This window comes from Nansenia antarctica (assembly GCF_963989245.1).
Source record: "Nansenia antarctica genome assembly, chromosome: 20".
Classification (NCBI taxonomy): Eukaryota; Metazoa; Chordata; class Actinopteri; order Argentiniformes; family Microstomatidae; genus Nansenia; species Nansenia antarctica.
In genome coordinates this window covers 21,238,164-21,253,242 of record NC_137693.1, presented here as the reverse complement: position 1 = coordinate 21,253,242, position 15,079 = coordinate 21,238,164, and the positions used below count along the sequence as shown (strand labels likewise).

Sequence of the window (15,079 nt, the reverse complement as noted above, 5' to 3'; positions counted from 1 at the left end):
TGTCTCTGCCTTCATAGTGACCTATACTTATGTCTCTACCTTCATAGTGACCTATACTTATGTCTCTACCTTCATAGTGACCTATACTTCTGTCTCTACCTTCATAGTGACCTATACTTATGTCTCTACCTTCATAGTGACCTATACTTCTGTCTCTACCTTCATAGTGACCTATACCTCTGTCTCTACCTTCATAGTGACCTATACTTCTGTCTCTACCTTCATAGTGACCTATACTTATGTCTCTACCTTCATAGTGACCTATACTTCTGTCTCTACCTTCATAGTGACCTATACCTCTGTCTCTACCTTCATAGTGACCTATACTTCTGTCTCTACCTTCATAGTGACCTACACCTCAACCCTCATAGTGACCTATACTTCTGTCTCTACCTTCATAGTGACCTATACTTATGTCTCTGCCTTCATAGTGACCTATACTTATGTCTCTACCTTCATAGTGACCTATACTTATGTCTCTACCTTCATAGTGACCTATACTTATGTCTCTACCTTCATAGTGACCTATACTTATGTCTCTACCTTCATAGTGACCTATACTTATGTCTCTACCTTCATAGTGACCTATACTTATGTCTCTGCCTTCATAGTGACCTATACTATAATCAGGTGTAGTGCTGAGGCACAAACATGTACATTTCAAGCCTGCAAACTGTGACACTTTAAATAAATGTGAAATAATACTATTGTGCAATATGACAACCCTAGTCGTCTATCTGTACAGTATAGTACAGTGGATAGTGTACATAGCCTTTATTTATGTAAACCAGCTCCTTCCCTTCTTGTGATTTCTTTTTTAAAAGTGTTTTTTTCTCCCTTTCCTAACACCAGGGGAGCCACCCCTCCTGAATTTCGTTGTTTGGTACCTGTACTGTAGCAATGACAATAAAGTCCATTCATTCATACCTCTGCCTTCATAGTGACCTATACTTATGTCTCTACCTTCATAGTGACCTATACTTGTGTCTCTACCTTCATAGTGACCTATACCTCTGTCTCTACCTTCATAGTGACCTATACTTATGTCTCTACCTTCATAGTGACCTATACTTGTGTCTCTACCTTCATAGTGACCTATACTTATGTCTCTACCTTCATAGTGACCTATACTTCTGTCTCTACCTTCATAGTGACCTATACTTATGTCTCTACCTTCATAGTGACCTATACTTATGTCTCTACCTTCATAGTGACCTATACTTGTGTCTCTACCTTCATAGTGACCTATACCTCATGCTGAGCAGGTGGTAGTGTAACTTAATAGATATTCCTGGGTCATATGATATGACTACCTAGCAAGTGGGTGTGGTGTTGGTCAGACAGGTAAATAGTCTCACTTATGTCCGCCAGGCATCATGTGGTTACGGGGGGTCATGACCAGGTGCAGTGGTGCGTGTCCTTTCTTTCCACCTCGAACACAAGAGGCTGGGCTAGAAACAACGTCCTTGGTGTGTGTGTGTGTGTGTGTGTGGTGGGAGCTGTGTGTGTGTGGTGTGTGTGTGTGTGTGGTGGGAGATGTGTGTGTGTGGTGGGAGCTGCTCAATGGCACCAAGAAAAGGAGTGGCCTACCATGTTTTCCTACCTTGTTAAAAGAATGCATGTAAATGCCCCCGATCACTCCTGTCACTTAGGCCTATGGGGTTTCCACATGTTGATATCTTCTATCTCTGAAAACCTGTCAATCAAACAGTGTCTTTCTATGTATTATAAATTAATGTAGGGTTATTGTAACCTTGATTATGAGAAGAATTAATTAAGATTACATTAAAAAGATGCAGGTTATAGGGAAGTGCAAAATGTGTTTTCTACTCTTATCTGGGACAATAACCTTCCCCACGGACCCTAGTTGTTCTGATGTCCTGTTGTGTACATGTCTTTATGTGACATAAAAAAAAAAAATCTTAACCTTAAAAAAATATGCAGGTAAACATGTTGGAGGTCAAGAAAGAAAGTCAGTCACATTCTATAGAGAATTTTATTGATACAACCGATGCAGGCTCTGACTGGGTAGGTGGAGGGCATACCATTCTTCTGCAGTGACAAACACTAAAACACACCTGCTTATAGGAGTTCAGTCCATCAGGAAATACCAGATGTAAAATGGAACACACACTAGATTCTAGAACCTTTCTAGACATCCCACAGTCGGACACGACAGTTTATCAGACAGTTTTCTGGTATTTTTTTTTTTTCATAAAACGGTAAAAAAGGTGTAAATATACACTGCTGTAAACGAATGCAAATGAACGTTTGTTTTTGTTGGTTTCTTTTCTTTTTTTTAAAATCAAAAAAGTAAAATTACACGATTGACATCACAAAAAAGCAAAAAACAGTAAATGGTTAATCTCTCTCAGATCATGTGGATACAGAGGGGAAAATGACAAAAACAGTATTTTCCGAAAAATCAACATTTAATTTTGACAGTCAGACATGAGGAACACGTTCATCAGGATGGTTCAAAGCTATACAACACCCCCCAGTCAGAACCAACAGAACAATAATACAACACTGACATAAAAGAGACTATTTACACATGGGATCTTTTTCAGTTCAGATCTCTACATATGTGGCGAACAACATCACAATGCAACACAATGCAACAACGCACAGTTAATGATACTGATGGTGTGTGTGTGTGTGTGTGTGTGTGTGTGTGTGTGTGTGTGCGTGGGTGTGTGGGTGTGTGAGTGTGTGTGTGTGTGTGTGTGTGTGTGTGTGTGTGTGTGTGTGTGTGTGTGTGTGTGTGGGTGGGTGTAGCGGTAGGAGCATCAGCGTATGAAAAGTCCAGAAAAGTCCATTCCTCGCTCCATCTTTCTCTCTTCCTCTAAAGTAGGCAGGCAGTCCAAGTGTCCCAAGGAACAGCCCCACCCTCTCTCTCTCTCTCTCTCTCACTTCTTCTTCTTCTTCTTTTCCTCTGTTCATCTTCTTCGGCCAGCAACCCTCCGTCTTGGCTGCAGAACAACATAGTGGAGGTCTTTTGTCAAACCGCTTGAAAGCCATAGGCATAGAAATAGGCAGTTCACTACTTATTATTGCATTCATCATGACTTATAAACTACTATGTACTTTCATACTTATCATTGGAATAAGGAATATAGATATATATACCGTATTTTCCGGACTATAAGTCACGCTTTTTTTCATAGTTTGGCTGGTCCTGCGACTTATAGTCAGGTGCGACTTATATATCAATATATATATATATATATATAATTTCATACTGACTGACATGAACCAAGGAGTAAACATTACCGTCTACAGCCGACAGAGGGCGCTCTGGGCTTGTGACAACTATATGCTGCTCCTATACCCCTGAAGAAGTTATCTAAAACATTAGCTTGTTGAAGCTAAGCAAACGGGAGCTTGGTGAACTTGCTTACTGGTAACTTGCTTGTTGGACTCGCTGGCTTGTTATGTTCATTTAGCCTATTCAGCCTCCCAGGTATGTTCTTTATGCTGTTGTGTTGCTGAATAACTGTTAATGTGTTATGTTAACATACCGGACTTCTATTCAGCCTGTTGTTCTGTGTGCTATTGTGTAGTTGAATAAACTTGCCTTTCCAGATTAAATGTCTGTTCTTGGTCTTGGATTTTGTGAAATATATTTCTAAATAAATGCGACTTATAGTCCAGTGCGACTTATATATGTTTTTTTCCTCTTAGTGTCGCATTTTTTGACTGATGCGACTTATACTCCGGAGCGACTTATAGTCCGGAAAATACGGTATATAGGAATAATATTGGAATAAGGCTCTATATAAGTAAAGTCCATTTACCATCATTACAAAATGTCATAAAAACCGGATACATTTTTATTGAGCTGGGGAGTACGAGGCTCCAGTACCTTAGTGATCTGCTCCTCCTCTTTCTTCTCCTCTTTCTCCTCCTCCTCCCCCTCTTTCTCCTCCTCCTCCCCCCCCTCCTCCTGCTGCTCCTCCTCCTCCTCTTCCTCGGGCTGTGCCGTCTCCGCCTCCTCCTCCTCCTCGTTCTCTCTGGCTGCTGCTGCTGCTGCCTTTGATCGCCCGGCGCGCCTGGGAAAGAGAGGAGGCGTCAGATACCAGCGACACACTCCCAAACACACACACACACACAGAAGCAGACACCATCACACACACACACACACACACACCAACACACAGACACACACACAGACACACAGAGACACACACACAGACACACACAGACACACCAACACACAGACACACACACAGACACACACAGACACACACACAGACACACACACAGACACACACACAGACACACACACACACACACACACACAGACACACAGACACACACACAGACACACACACAGAAGCAGACACCATCACACACACAGACACACACACAGACACACAGACACACAGACACACACAGACACACACACAGACACACACACAGACACACAGACACACAGACACACACACAGACACACACACAGACACACAGAGGCCACGTTCGTAAATTCTCCGGAGAGCACACTGGGTTCAACGTCATAATGGAACCAAGTAATTCGATTGGACGAGAGGCAGTCACGTGGACGCTCCGGCGCTATCAGAGCGAATTTACAAACACGACCAGAAGCAGACAACAACACACACACACACACACACACACACACACACACATACACACTCTCCCTCTCTCTTACGTGGGTCTCTTGGCGGCGGGGGTCTGCGCTGCCTTGGGCGGTCGTCCTCTCCTCTTCACCGGGGTGGACTCTGCTGACTCAGAGCTGACAGACAGACAGACAGACAGACACGCCACAACAACACGTCATGGGAAGCAGAACCAATGAGCACGCCCCGAGAGGGACTGAGCATCACCAGGAAAACAACTCAAATGTAATAACAATAAACAAACAACAACAACAACAACAACAACAACGCCCTCTGACCTTTGCGCTGGTCGCCGTGGCGTCCGGGTCGGCCTCCCCACCTTCGGCTTCACCTCCACGTTCTCGCTGCTCTTCTCCTCCTCTTCCTCCTCCTCCTCTTCCTCCTCTCCTCCCTCTTCCTCCTCTTCCTCTGGGGGCGGAGCTGCCTTCTTGCGGCCCCGTCTCCCTTTAGCCGGCGTCTCCTGAGCGGGCGTAGCCACCTTCGCCGGCCGCCCCCTGCGCCCTTTCTTGGGCGGGCTGTTCTGCTCGTCCTCCGTCTGGGCGTCAGCTAGGCGGGAGTCCTCGCCCCATTGGTCCTCGGGCTCGTCCGCGGCGGCGATGGGGGTGGCCGCCGCTTTCTTGCGCCCGCGCTTGGGCTTGTTGTCTTGGTGACCGGCGTCGTCGTTACTGGGGGCCGCGGCTCGTTTGCGACCCCGCGGCTTCTCGGCGTCCTGCGGAGGGACAGGAGTGTCGATCAAGTTTGATTTGATTATCGGGGTGGAATCACTGCATACACAACGTCTCTCAGACAGATTACCGGCTGAGTGATGATGCTGTTTATGATTCACTGACTGAACAGCAGAACCCCACGTCAGTAGAGAGACGGTCCAGTAAGGTTTGTCTTACGGTGCAGATTCATCTGATCTTCCGAGCTTATCTACCACCTATGCGCGCACGCATGCACACGCACATTTAAATGCTTTATTTAGGTCCACATACATGTACATTATCTAAAAGACATGAATACTATCAGTGCTTTTTGACATTATGAATACAGTCAGTTAAAAAGCACGAACACACACACATCCACCCCCACACCCACACCCACCCCCCCCCACACACACACACACGCTTGTTTACAACTCACGGTACTTAACTGAATCCTGGCAACAGACTGACTCAGACTCCCTTATAGCTTCTGTGAGTTTCTTCCTCACCATAACTACCGTTTCCGCACCCAGAGGCATCCCACACACTGACCTGTGTTTACCCAGAGGCATCCCACACACTGACCTGTGTTTACCCCACCCAGAGGCATCCCACACACTGACCTGTGTTTACCCCACCCAGAGGCATCCCACACACTGACCTGTGTTCACCCCACCCAGAGGCATCCCACACACTGACCTGTGTTACCCAGAGGCATCCCACACACTGACCTGTGTTTACTTGACTGGGTTTTATAATCCGTGTGTGACTCATGTTAAAATGTCCTAGGGCGCTATATAAAAGAACGGATCATCATTATTTGTCTTGATAAGATAACCCGTCTGCTATCTTGTCAACATGTTTACATGTCACTGCCAAGTCTTTGTTGTCGCCCTTGAGATGATTGTTGTAAAGATACAGGACTAGTGTAAACACCAGTGTGTGTGTGTGTGTGTGTGGGGTCCTGGGTGGGGAGTCAGGGGGGGGCAGGGCGGGTCAGTACCTTGTCTGAGGTGTCTCCTTTCTTCAGCAGACTGATGTCCTCGTTCTCACTGTGGTCCATCTCTGCACTGTCATGCCTGGGTCAGCCACGGGGACACAACACACTGACACTTAGGATCAACTGGCCATGCCCTGGCTGTGTGTGTGTGTGTGTGTGTGTGTGTGAGAGCTGTAGGTGGTGCTTTTAGATATGCCGATGTTCATGGCCACATCACACACTGTGTACAGCTTCTATAGAGTAAAGGAGAGAAGAGAGCTAGTGTGTGTCTCTTGTATGTGACTGTACGTGTGCGTTTGTATGTGCATGTGCAGATCTGTCTGTGTGTGTGTGTGTGTGTGAGAGAGATCGATCGGTCGGTCGGTCGGTCAGAGGTTAAAAACACATTCAATCCATCATAAAGACAACACAGCAGACAGGACACAGACAGACAACAATACAATAACAGTACAGTGCAAGATCACTTCATGTGAAGACAAAGGACGAGCAAATCGCTGAGTGCAGAACAGAACGCGCTTTAGTGCAAATCGTTTGTGCAGATTCAGCCTGCTGATTGTAGTGCAAACAAACTGGGCACCACAGCCTCCCTCTGCAGGGGTGGGTCAGTACAGTCCGATATGGCACAGGCCTTCCTTATGACCTTATGCCCATCGGAAAGGTCAGAGAGCTGTGTTTGATTCAGCCCAATAACTTTACTGGCCACTCCGACAAGCCGGCCGAGCCTGTTCTTATTGGCCAGATTCAGGTTCCCAAACCACGACACCACACAAAAAGACAGCACAGCACAGACCCAATCAAAGTTCTGCAGAACAGTCATCATTTTGGTGCACACGTTAAAATAATTCATTTTCATGAAATAATTCAATGTGAAGACGTTGTTGTACCTTAGAAAAGGCCTCTGCATTAGACTGAAAGCACAACCTGTTCAGTGTTTCCTCCAGGATTTTTCCCATTAGTGGCGGAGTGGTTATCTTTCGCGCACGCAGCGCCGCGCGATTTATTTTCCGCGTGCACGCGCATAAAACGCGCACTGGCGCTCAAAACAAGGACGTAGTTTCACCAAAAACTAGAGGGTGGCAACAATTATAATTTCTTAAATAGCGGTTAAGTCATTAAAGCCGAGCAGGTGATTTTATATAGAAGGTGATCAAATACCAACATATCCTACAGCTGCAGCAGAACATGCGGAACGCGCATTACACACACACACGAGAGTACACGCACAAAACCGGCTAACGTTACTCATTAACTGTTTACACAAGTAAAATCACAGTGTGACAGTCAGATGGAGCATTCGGTAAACAACAACAGCAAGGTAATGCATCAGTTGAGTTAAAGAAAACCAACTCTTACCTTTGAGGACACCAACATGAGCCCTGCTTACCCGTACCTCCGCCGTTCTGTTCGTGGTGATTTTAGAGGCAATAGATGATTTTTGCCCCGCGCATATTGCTATGAATAGTTCGAAGCTAGGTGCTTGCACGTTAGGTGCGAGGCTGCTCGGTTAATTAGCGGGAACATTATTTTTGTTTCACAAAATAGGCTGATTTAATTGACCATGAACATCAGAGACATACATTACGAATGTTCATTTAAAATACTCTATACTGAGCACTGGTATAAGAACATGAACCAGAGAACAGCAGTAAATGCAATAACCCACAGTCGTCGCTGATGATGTTCCGTTTTCGATTAGGATACGGGATTAAAGGCACCGGCGACGGGCTAAAAGAGAAATCCGTTTACCGGCTTTTTACACGCACATGAGTTGTTGTAAGACTCATAAATGTTTCATTTCCACGGCAAAACAAACAATACACAACAAGGGTTTAGTACTACCACCGCATGATACAGCTGCATGTCATAAACTCGTGTAGAACAGCTGGGGAGTCTGAATATGTTTTCAACAACTCTTCTTCTCACTCCAATTTTAAATTGAGCTACGACTGCTAAGCTAACTAGCTAGATGAGTGTAAGGTTGCGTTCGTAAAGTCGCTCTGAGAGCGCTGGAGCGCACACTGGGCCCGACGTCATAGAGAAACCGAGTCATTTGATTGGACGAGAGGCATTCCACGAGTGCTGATCGGATTTCCTGAGTGAATTTACGAACGCAGCCAGTTTTGAAAGCGCGCCGCCTCGCGCCGCGCGCCTGTTGAGCGATTCAGTCTCGATTGCAGTGCGAACACAAACGACGAGGTTAATTGCAACATTGTAACATATTGCAAATAACTACCGCTAAATCGTAACGAAATGTTGGTCTGGAAACGGCCTAAATCTAGCTTCAATCTGCTTTTTTTCTGTTCTCCGGTCATAATAACTCGCTGCCTTTCTGCGCAGCCTGAATCAAAGTGGACTGTCTGAATCATTTGGTGGCGGAGGAAATTCTTTGGTGGCGGCCCGCCACCAATAAATGCATATAGAGGAAACACTGCTGTTATCAAACACAGCACCAGAATATTTGTAGTTCTCCACCAAATCAATCTCAGTTCCCTCAATAACTGAGTTTGGGAAAGGGTGCTGACTTCCTAAAACCAACAAATCATGTCCTTGGTTCTAGACACATTCAGATCAAGGAAAGACTCCTTACACCATAACATAACGACCAGCCCATGATCTAGTCCCCCTTCAGCAGGCTAACTATGACGTCATCTGCAAACTCTATAATGTGTCTATTCTCAAACTTGCTCTGACAACTACAGTACACATCCTTGGGGTGAACCAGTGGAGTGGAGCTTGTATGAGAGGACACCATTAACTCTCACACACTGTGATCTACTTGTCTGAAAGTCTCAAATCCATCCAATGATATTAATATCAAGGTTACAAATCTGAGAGGAGTTTCTCTACAAGCAAATATGGCTGTGTGGTGTTGAAAGCAGAAGAAATCAACTAACAGCAGTCTGGCGTAGCCAGGGGGACCTCGAGGTGACGATAGAGGCAGTTCAGCAGCAGCAGGGTGGGGTCCTCTACACCTCTGCCAGAGGACCTCCGCAACCCTGCACCTGCTGCTCAACAGCTTATCACCTCCTCAAACACCTTCAGACTGGGACAACAGTCGAGTGTTTTCCAGATGACTGGTTATTTTGAAGCTCAGGAGATTCCATACAAATAATAGAAAACATATCGCAGAGCTGCTCAGCACAGGTCTTAAGCACCTTGCCCCGGAACTCATCAGGGTGTGTGTGTGTGTGTGTGTGTGTGTGTGTGTGTGTGTGTGTGCGTACCTGGCCTTGCTGCGCTGAGGGGAGCTGGGGTTGGAGGTGCTGTCGTCGTTGCTGGCTGTCTCCATACGAGAGGCTTTACTCTGGAGCGGCTTCCCTGCTGAGGACAGGGGCTTGTTCACGGCACCAAGCACGTTAGCTGCTTTAGGCTGGGGGGGGGGGGGGGGGTAGAGATAAGGAGATAGGGAGAGAGGTAGAGCAGGGGAGAGAGCAGTAGAAAGCAAAAGTGTGTCAATACCATGGACTAATATTCAAAACCATGAGCTGTGGCGTAGGGGTGGGCGATACGAGTTCACACACAATATCTTCCACTGTCCGGACGATATTGATGGATCACATCACGATATATGAGGAAAAGAAATTCAGAATCACACTTTAGTTGTCCTTCTTAGTTAATTGACATTAGTTACGCTTGTCTACAGCCACGCCCCAGGGCTAACTGTTAGAAGCATTTGGGTGCGTTCCTCATATTGACGGACATGTATTGTTTTCACGTGGTTTCACAGATCGCTGGCGTTTCCACCTTTGGCTAAAACAACACGGCGACACGACTTACATAATACTGTTTGTTGGTCGAGGTCGGAGGTTTTGAACCCAAACCAGTTCCAAATGACAGAGGAGCCCTCGTTCTTTTTAACCAACTCATCATCGTCCTGCTGTTGTTCCACATCACTCTCTGCATGCTCGCTCATTATCCATTGTTCACTTTTGCACTTATATATATATAAATGTATTATATGGGACAAACAACAAATGCAGGCAACCGCTCCCAAAAATAGGTCACCATGTTAACATGTTTCTTTTTTTCCCGTGAGAACCTCGAGAGACGGTATGTTCTTTAAGTTTTGAACAAAACAATATGAATGCCAATTTAGAATGTATTCATCATCCACGGTAGCAAAATCCACATTGCGGCGCAACATAACACCGGTAGTCACGTTCATACCGGTATAGCGCCCAGCACTACTGTGGGGATATCCTAAAACTAAAACAATAGGATGCCGGTGATATTCAATATTTTCATGTTGACTCCAGTCTCTCTCAATGGGAGAGGGTTGTTAGAACGTACCTTCCCTGGTGAGAAGAAAGTCTTCATCTCGGCAGGGAGATAATTCTTCGTGTTGCTGAAATTCTGAAAAAGCAAGAGGGTTGGAGACATGAGTCTCGTAGCTTAACCAACAGGCACAAAGGACAGTGACAGGAACACAATGTTCACATACACACACACACCTTGTCAGGCTTGGTGAAGTAGCGGGTGGGCAGCACGGGGTCTTTGGGGGACTCCAGGCTGTAGGTGGTGCTTTTAGAGATGATGATGTTCATGGCCACGTCACACACTGTGTACAGCTTCTGTAGAGGGAAGGAGAGAAGAGAGATAGTGTGTGTCTCTTGTATGTGACTGGACGTGTGTGCGGGTCTGTGTGCGTGTGTGTGTGTGTGTCTGTGTGTGCGTCTGTGTGTGCGTGCATCTGTGTGCGTCTGTGTGTGTGCGCACGCGAGCGTGTGTGTGTACCTCGTTGATCTTGGCGTCGCTGGGAGCCTGCGCGTCTGTAGTCTGTTTGATGTTCTCCACCATCTTCCTGATGAAGGCGTGACTGTTGTTCTCGTTCTTAGCCATGATGATCTCCAACACGAACCACAGAGACCTGCAGAGAGAGGGGGGGGGGGGGGGGGGGGGGTGACAGTCAAGCAGACACACGAAAGGAGAGAGAAATGTGGAGAAACCCCCCCCCCCCAATAGAACACAGACAGTCTAGTCTGTAGTGTGAAGGTGCACGTAGGCTCCCAGACAGACAGACACTCACTCTTTGATGTCCTTGAGCTGCTCTATGTCCTGTACTTTGACGTAGTCTGGGTCGTGGACCAGCAGGTGGATGGTGTAGGGCACCACGTACTCAGGCAGCAGGGAGAACAGCTTCTCTGTAGGACCGACAGACACAGAAACAACCTTTTAAAAAACCTAACTAGTCTCTCAGAACTCTGGCTATGGAGCCCCAGGCTCACCGCAGGCAGCGCTCTGATGTCCTATTCTATTCTACTGGAACAGTATTACTTCCTGTATGGTCCTCGTGGGAAATCAAATCACACATTCACATAATGTCAACACTCAACTGTGCTGCTCTGTCTCTCTGTGTCTCTGTGTGTGTGTGTCTCTGTGTGTCTCTCTCTCTCTCTGTGTGTGTGTGTCTCTCTCTCTGTGTGTCTCTCTGTGTGTGTGTGTGTCTCTCTCTCTCTCTCTGTGTGTGTGTGTCTCTCTCTCTGTGTGTGTGTGTGTCTCTCTCTCTCTCTGTGTGTGTGTGTGTCTCTCTCTCTCTGTGTGTGTGTCTCTCTCTCTGTGTGTCTCTGTGCTCTGTCTCTCTGTGTCTCTCTCTCTGTGTGTCTCTCTGTGTGTGTGTGTGTGTGTCTCTCTGTGTGTGTGTGTGTGTGTGTGTCTCTCTCTGTGTGTCTCTGTGTGTGTGTGTGTGTGTGTGTCTCTCTGTGTGTCTCTCTCTGTGTGTCTCTGTGTGTGTGTGTGTGTGTGTGTCTCTGTGTGTGTGTCTCTGTGTGTGTGTGTGTGTGTGTGTGTGTGTGTGTGTGTGTGTGTCTCTGTGTGTGTCTCTCTGTGTCTCTGTGTCTCTGTGTGTCTCTCTCTGTGTGTGTGTGTGTCTCTCTCTCTCTGTGTGTGTGTGTCTCTCTCTCTGTGTGTGTGTGTCTCTCTCTGTGTGTGTGTGTGTGTGTGTGTGTGTGTCTCTCTCTCTCTCTGTGTGCATGTCTCTGTGTGTGTGTGTGTGTCTCTCTCTCTCTCTCTCTCTCTCTGTGTGTACGTATGTGTGTATATGTGCAGCACGTCTCTCTCACCGCTGATGGCGGAGTGCTGTTTGAGGTACTCCCGGCGCATGTTGATGTTTTTGACCAGGCACTGGCGTGCGTGCGCCCGCCTCTCCTTGACGGGGTCCTTGGCACACAGGGCGAACACGGCCAGGTACTCCAGGGGCAGACGCAGGCGACACAGGCCCTTTTGGAGCTTCTGGGCGAAGCCCTGCCGTACCTGGTAACATTCGTCCTGGAGCAGACAGACGGAGGAGGGTGAGAGACAGAATGTGAGGAAGAGAGGCATGTTTATATGAGCGTAGGATGGGGGTGGGGGATATAAAGGAGAAAGAGATAAGGAGAAAAAATAAATGTGTTTAAAGGATGTACAAGGGGTGTGAATGTGAGGACTTTTTTGATATGAGAGAGAGAGAGAGAGGTAGAGAGAGAGGTAGAGATAGAGATAGAGAGAGGGATAGAGAGAGAGAGAGAGAGAGAGAGAGAGAGAGAGAGGGAGAGAGACATAGAGAGAGATAGAGATAGAGAGAAAGAGAGCGGAGGAGGAGGAGGAGGAGGAGGAGTGTGTGTGTTCCTACATTGATGACGAGGGCACAGAGCTGGTACTGCTCCAGGGTGATGATATCGTGGTAGCAGGGCTCCTGGGCCAGCTTCAGTAAGGCACACGCTGCTGCCAGCCTCAACCTGGACATGTCAGGCTTACTGCACCACAGAGACGAGCTGGTTAGTATGACTGTTACTGTTACATAACACTGTCTGTACTACAGCCATATAGAATATGTGTGTGAGTGTGCGTGTGCGTGTGCGTGTGAGTGTGTGCGTGTGTGTGTGTAGTTACCCTATCTTGCCCTGTTCGGTCAGGTCTCCGTCACTGTGCAGGATGGCGGTCAGCATCCTCAGGGTGGAGTTCCCTGACTTACTCAGGTTGTTCTTCACCCCCAGCAGCCACCTCACCATCAGCTTGATGCCCTGGATCTACACACACACACAGACAGACACACACACACAGACAGACAGACACACAGACAGACACACAGACAGACAGACACACAGATAGACAGACAGACAGACAGACACACACACAGACAGACAGGCAGGCAGGCAGACAGACAGAGGGGGGGGGGCGTTCAAGTTGAAAATTCAAATGTGGAAATGAACACAAGTTGTGGCTTTGAGGGGAGAGGGGAAGGGGGTGATGGATGGGTATGGGGTAAGAGGGAGGGAGGTAGGTGGGCGTGTCCTGACCTTGGCCAGTGTTTCGGGGGACACCTCGTCATCAGGCACCCAGAATTTGGTTGTCTTCTTCCCCTGGATCTACGTTGGAATAACAGAGTTAGTACTTACCATCACCACAGCCAAGATGTGTGTGTGTGTGTGTGTGTGTGTGTGTGTGTGTGTGTGTGTGTGTGTGTGTGTGCGCGCGTGTGTGTGTGTACGCCTCCACCTACCTTGTCGTTCATGAGCAGTTCCTTGACTATGAAGTTGGCGACCAGGGTCTTGAGAGGAGCAGCGAACTGTTCTGGGGCCAGCAGGGCCAGGTGGCCCAGGGTGGTGAGGGGGGTGATCAGCTGGTCCAGGTTGGTTGGGTCCAGGCCTTTGTTGAGGGGCTGGGGGGGCAGAACATCACAACATCAGAACTTTACCACACTTCTTTCATAACTTGTCAGAGAACCTTTTGAATTTGCTTCATTTGGCCAACTGGGAAGCAGACAGTACCATTTACATAACATATTTGAATAATAAAAAAACTTTAAAAAACGTGATAATGTGGTGAAAGAGACTCCCTCACCTCAAATATCTGTGCGAAGTGTGTGTCTTTGTTGGTGAACATGGCGTGGATGCAGTGGACAGCGTACTTGGCCTGGCGCGGCGGGCCTCTCTTAGCTTTGCCCTGCAGTACCGGCAGCAGGACACTAGGGGGAGCAGGGAGGAGAAGGCCATTAGGCACCATTCATCCTGAGAGCTGTCTGTTTTACACTCAACAGGACACATGGAAACACAGCAACTCTACAATAACAACTATGACACCTCCTTTCGAAAAGCACACACAGACCGAATCACAGAGTAAATTTGACATAATCGGTAGTTAATAGTAATAAGCTTTTGTACAGTTCAACATTCTGATTAAATACAACTGGTAGCATGTGTCTAAATGGTCAATGGTAAATGGACTGCACTTATAGCGCCTTTATCCAAAGCGCTTTACAACAGCCTCTCGTTCACCCATTCACACAGACATTCACACACCTAGGCAAGCTACCATGCAAGACGCCGACCGGCCCCGCTCACTGGGAGCAATTTGGGGTTCAGTGTCTTGCCCGAGGACACTTTGACATGTGGCCAGCCGGGGCTCGAACCGCCGATCTGCCGACCTTGCTGCAGTTAGACGGCGGCTCTACCTCCTGCGCCACAGCCTCCCCAAGCCTGTCTAGGGCTTGTTAGTGCTGAACTTGGCCCCCTGGCCCTGAGTACTGAAACTTACGACTTGATGTGAGGGAAGCTCTCCTCCATCTTGCTGCCGGTGTTCTTGAAGATCTGCAGAGCGGCTTCGGCCACCTTCTCATCGTCCATCTTCAGACAGCCCAGCAGAGACTCAAAGGTCTCAGCCGAGTGGAATGACACTGGGTGGGTGAACGACAACACCTGGAATGAGGGAGAGAGAGAGGAAGAGAGGGGGAGAGAGAGGGGGAGAGAGAGAGAGAGGGGGAGAGAGAAAGGGAGAGG

General features: G+C 47.5%; 1 protein-coding gene across 1 annotated transcript in view; it reads right to left on the bottom strand.

The window, feature by feature from the left end:
- Positions 1–2,019: 2,019 nt before the first annotated feature.
- LOC308175003 (sister chromatid cohesion protein PDS5 homolog B-like) overlaps positions 2,020–15,079 on the bottom strand; it is a 53,555-nt gene continuing 40,495 nt past the window's right edge. Inside the window, exons 18-34 of the mRNA XM_080550116.1 lie at positions 14,838–14,998; positions 14,145–14,268; positions 13,804–13,962; positions 13,601–13,669; positions 13,194–13,330; positions 12,934–13,057; positions 12,386–12,590; positions 11,353–11,467; positions 11,061–11,193; positions 10,778–10,897; positions 10,617–10,679; positions 9,551–9,696; positions 6,330–6,405; positions 4,919–5,349; positions 4,673–4,756; positions 3,866–4,052; positions 2,020–2,972 (exon numbers count right to left, since the gene is read on the bottom strand). Of these exons, the coding sequence (XP_080406242.1) occupies positions 2,940–2,972; positions 3,866–4,052; positions 4,673–4,756; positions 4,919–5,349; positions 6,330–6,405; positions 9,551–9,696; positions 10,617–10,679; positions 10,778–10,897; positions 11,061–11,193; positions 11,353–11,467; positions 12,386–12,590; positions 12,934–13,057; positions 13,194–13,330; positions 13,601–13,669; positions 13,804–13,962; positions 14,145–14,268; positions 14,838–14,998 (2,367 nt within the window). The 3' untranslated portion in view covers positions 2,020–2,939. The remainder of the gene's footprint in view (positions 2,973–3,865; positions 4,053–4,672; positions 4,757–4,918; positions 5,350–6,329; positions 6,406–9,550; positions 9,697–10,616; positions 10,680–10,777; positions 10,898–11,060; positions 11,194–11,352; positions 11,468–12,385; positions 12,591–12,933; positions 13,058–13,193; positions 13,331–13,600; positions 13,670–13,803; positions 13,963–14,144; positions 14,269–14,837; positions 14,999–15,079) is intronic.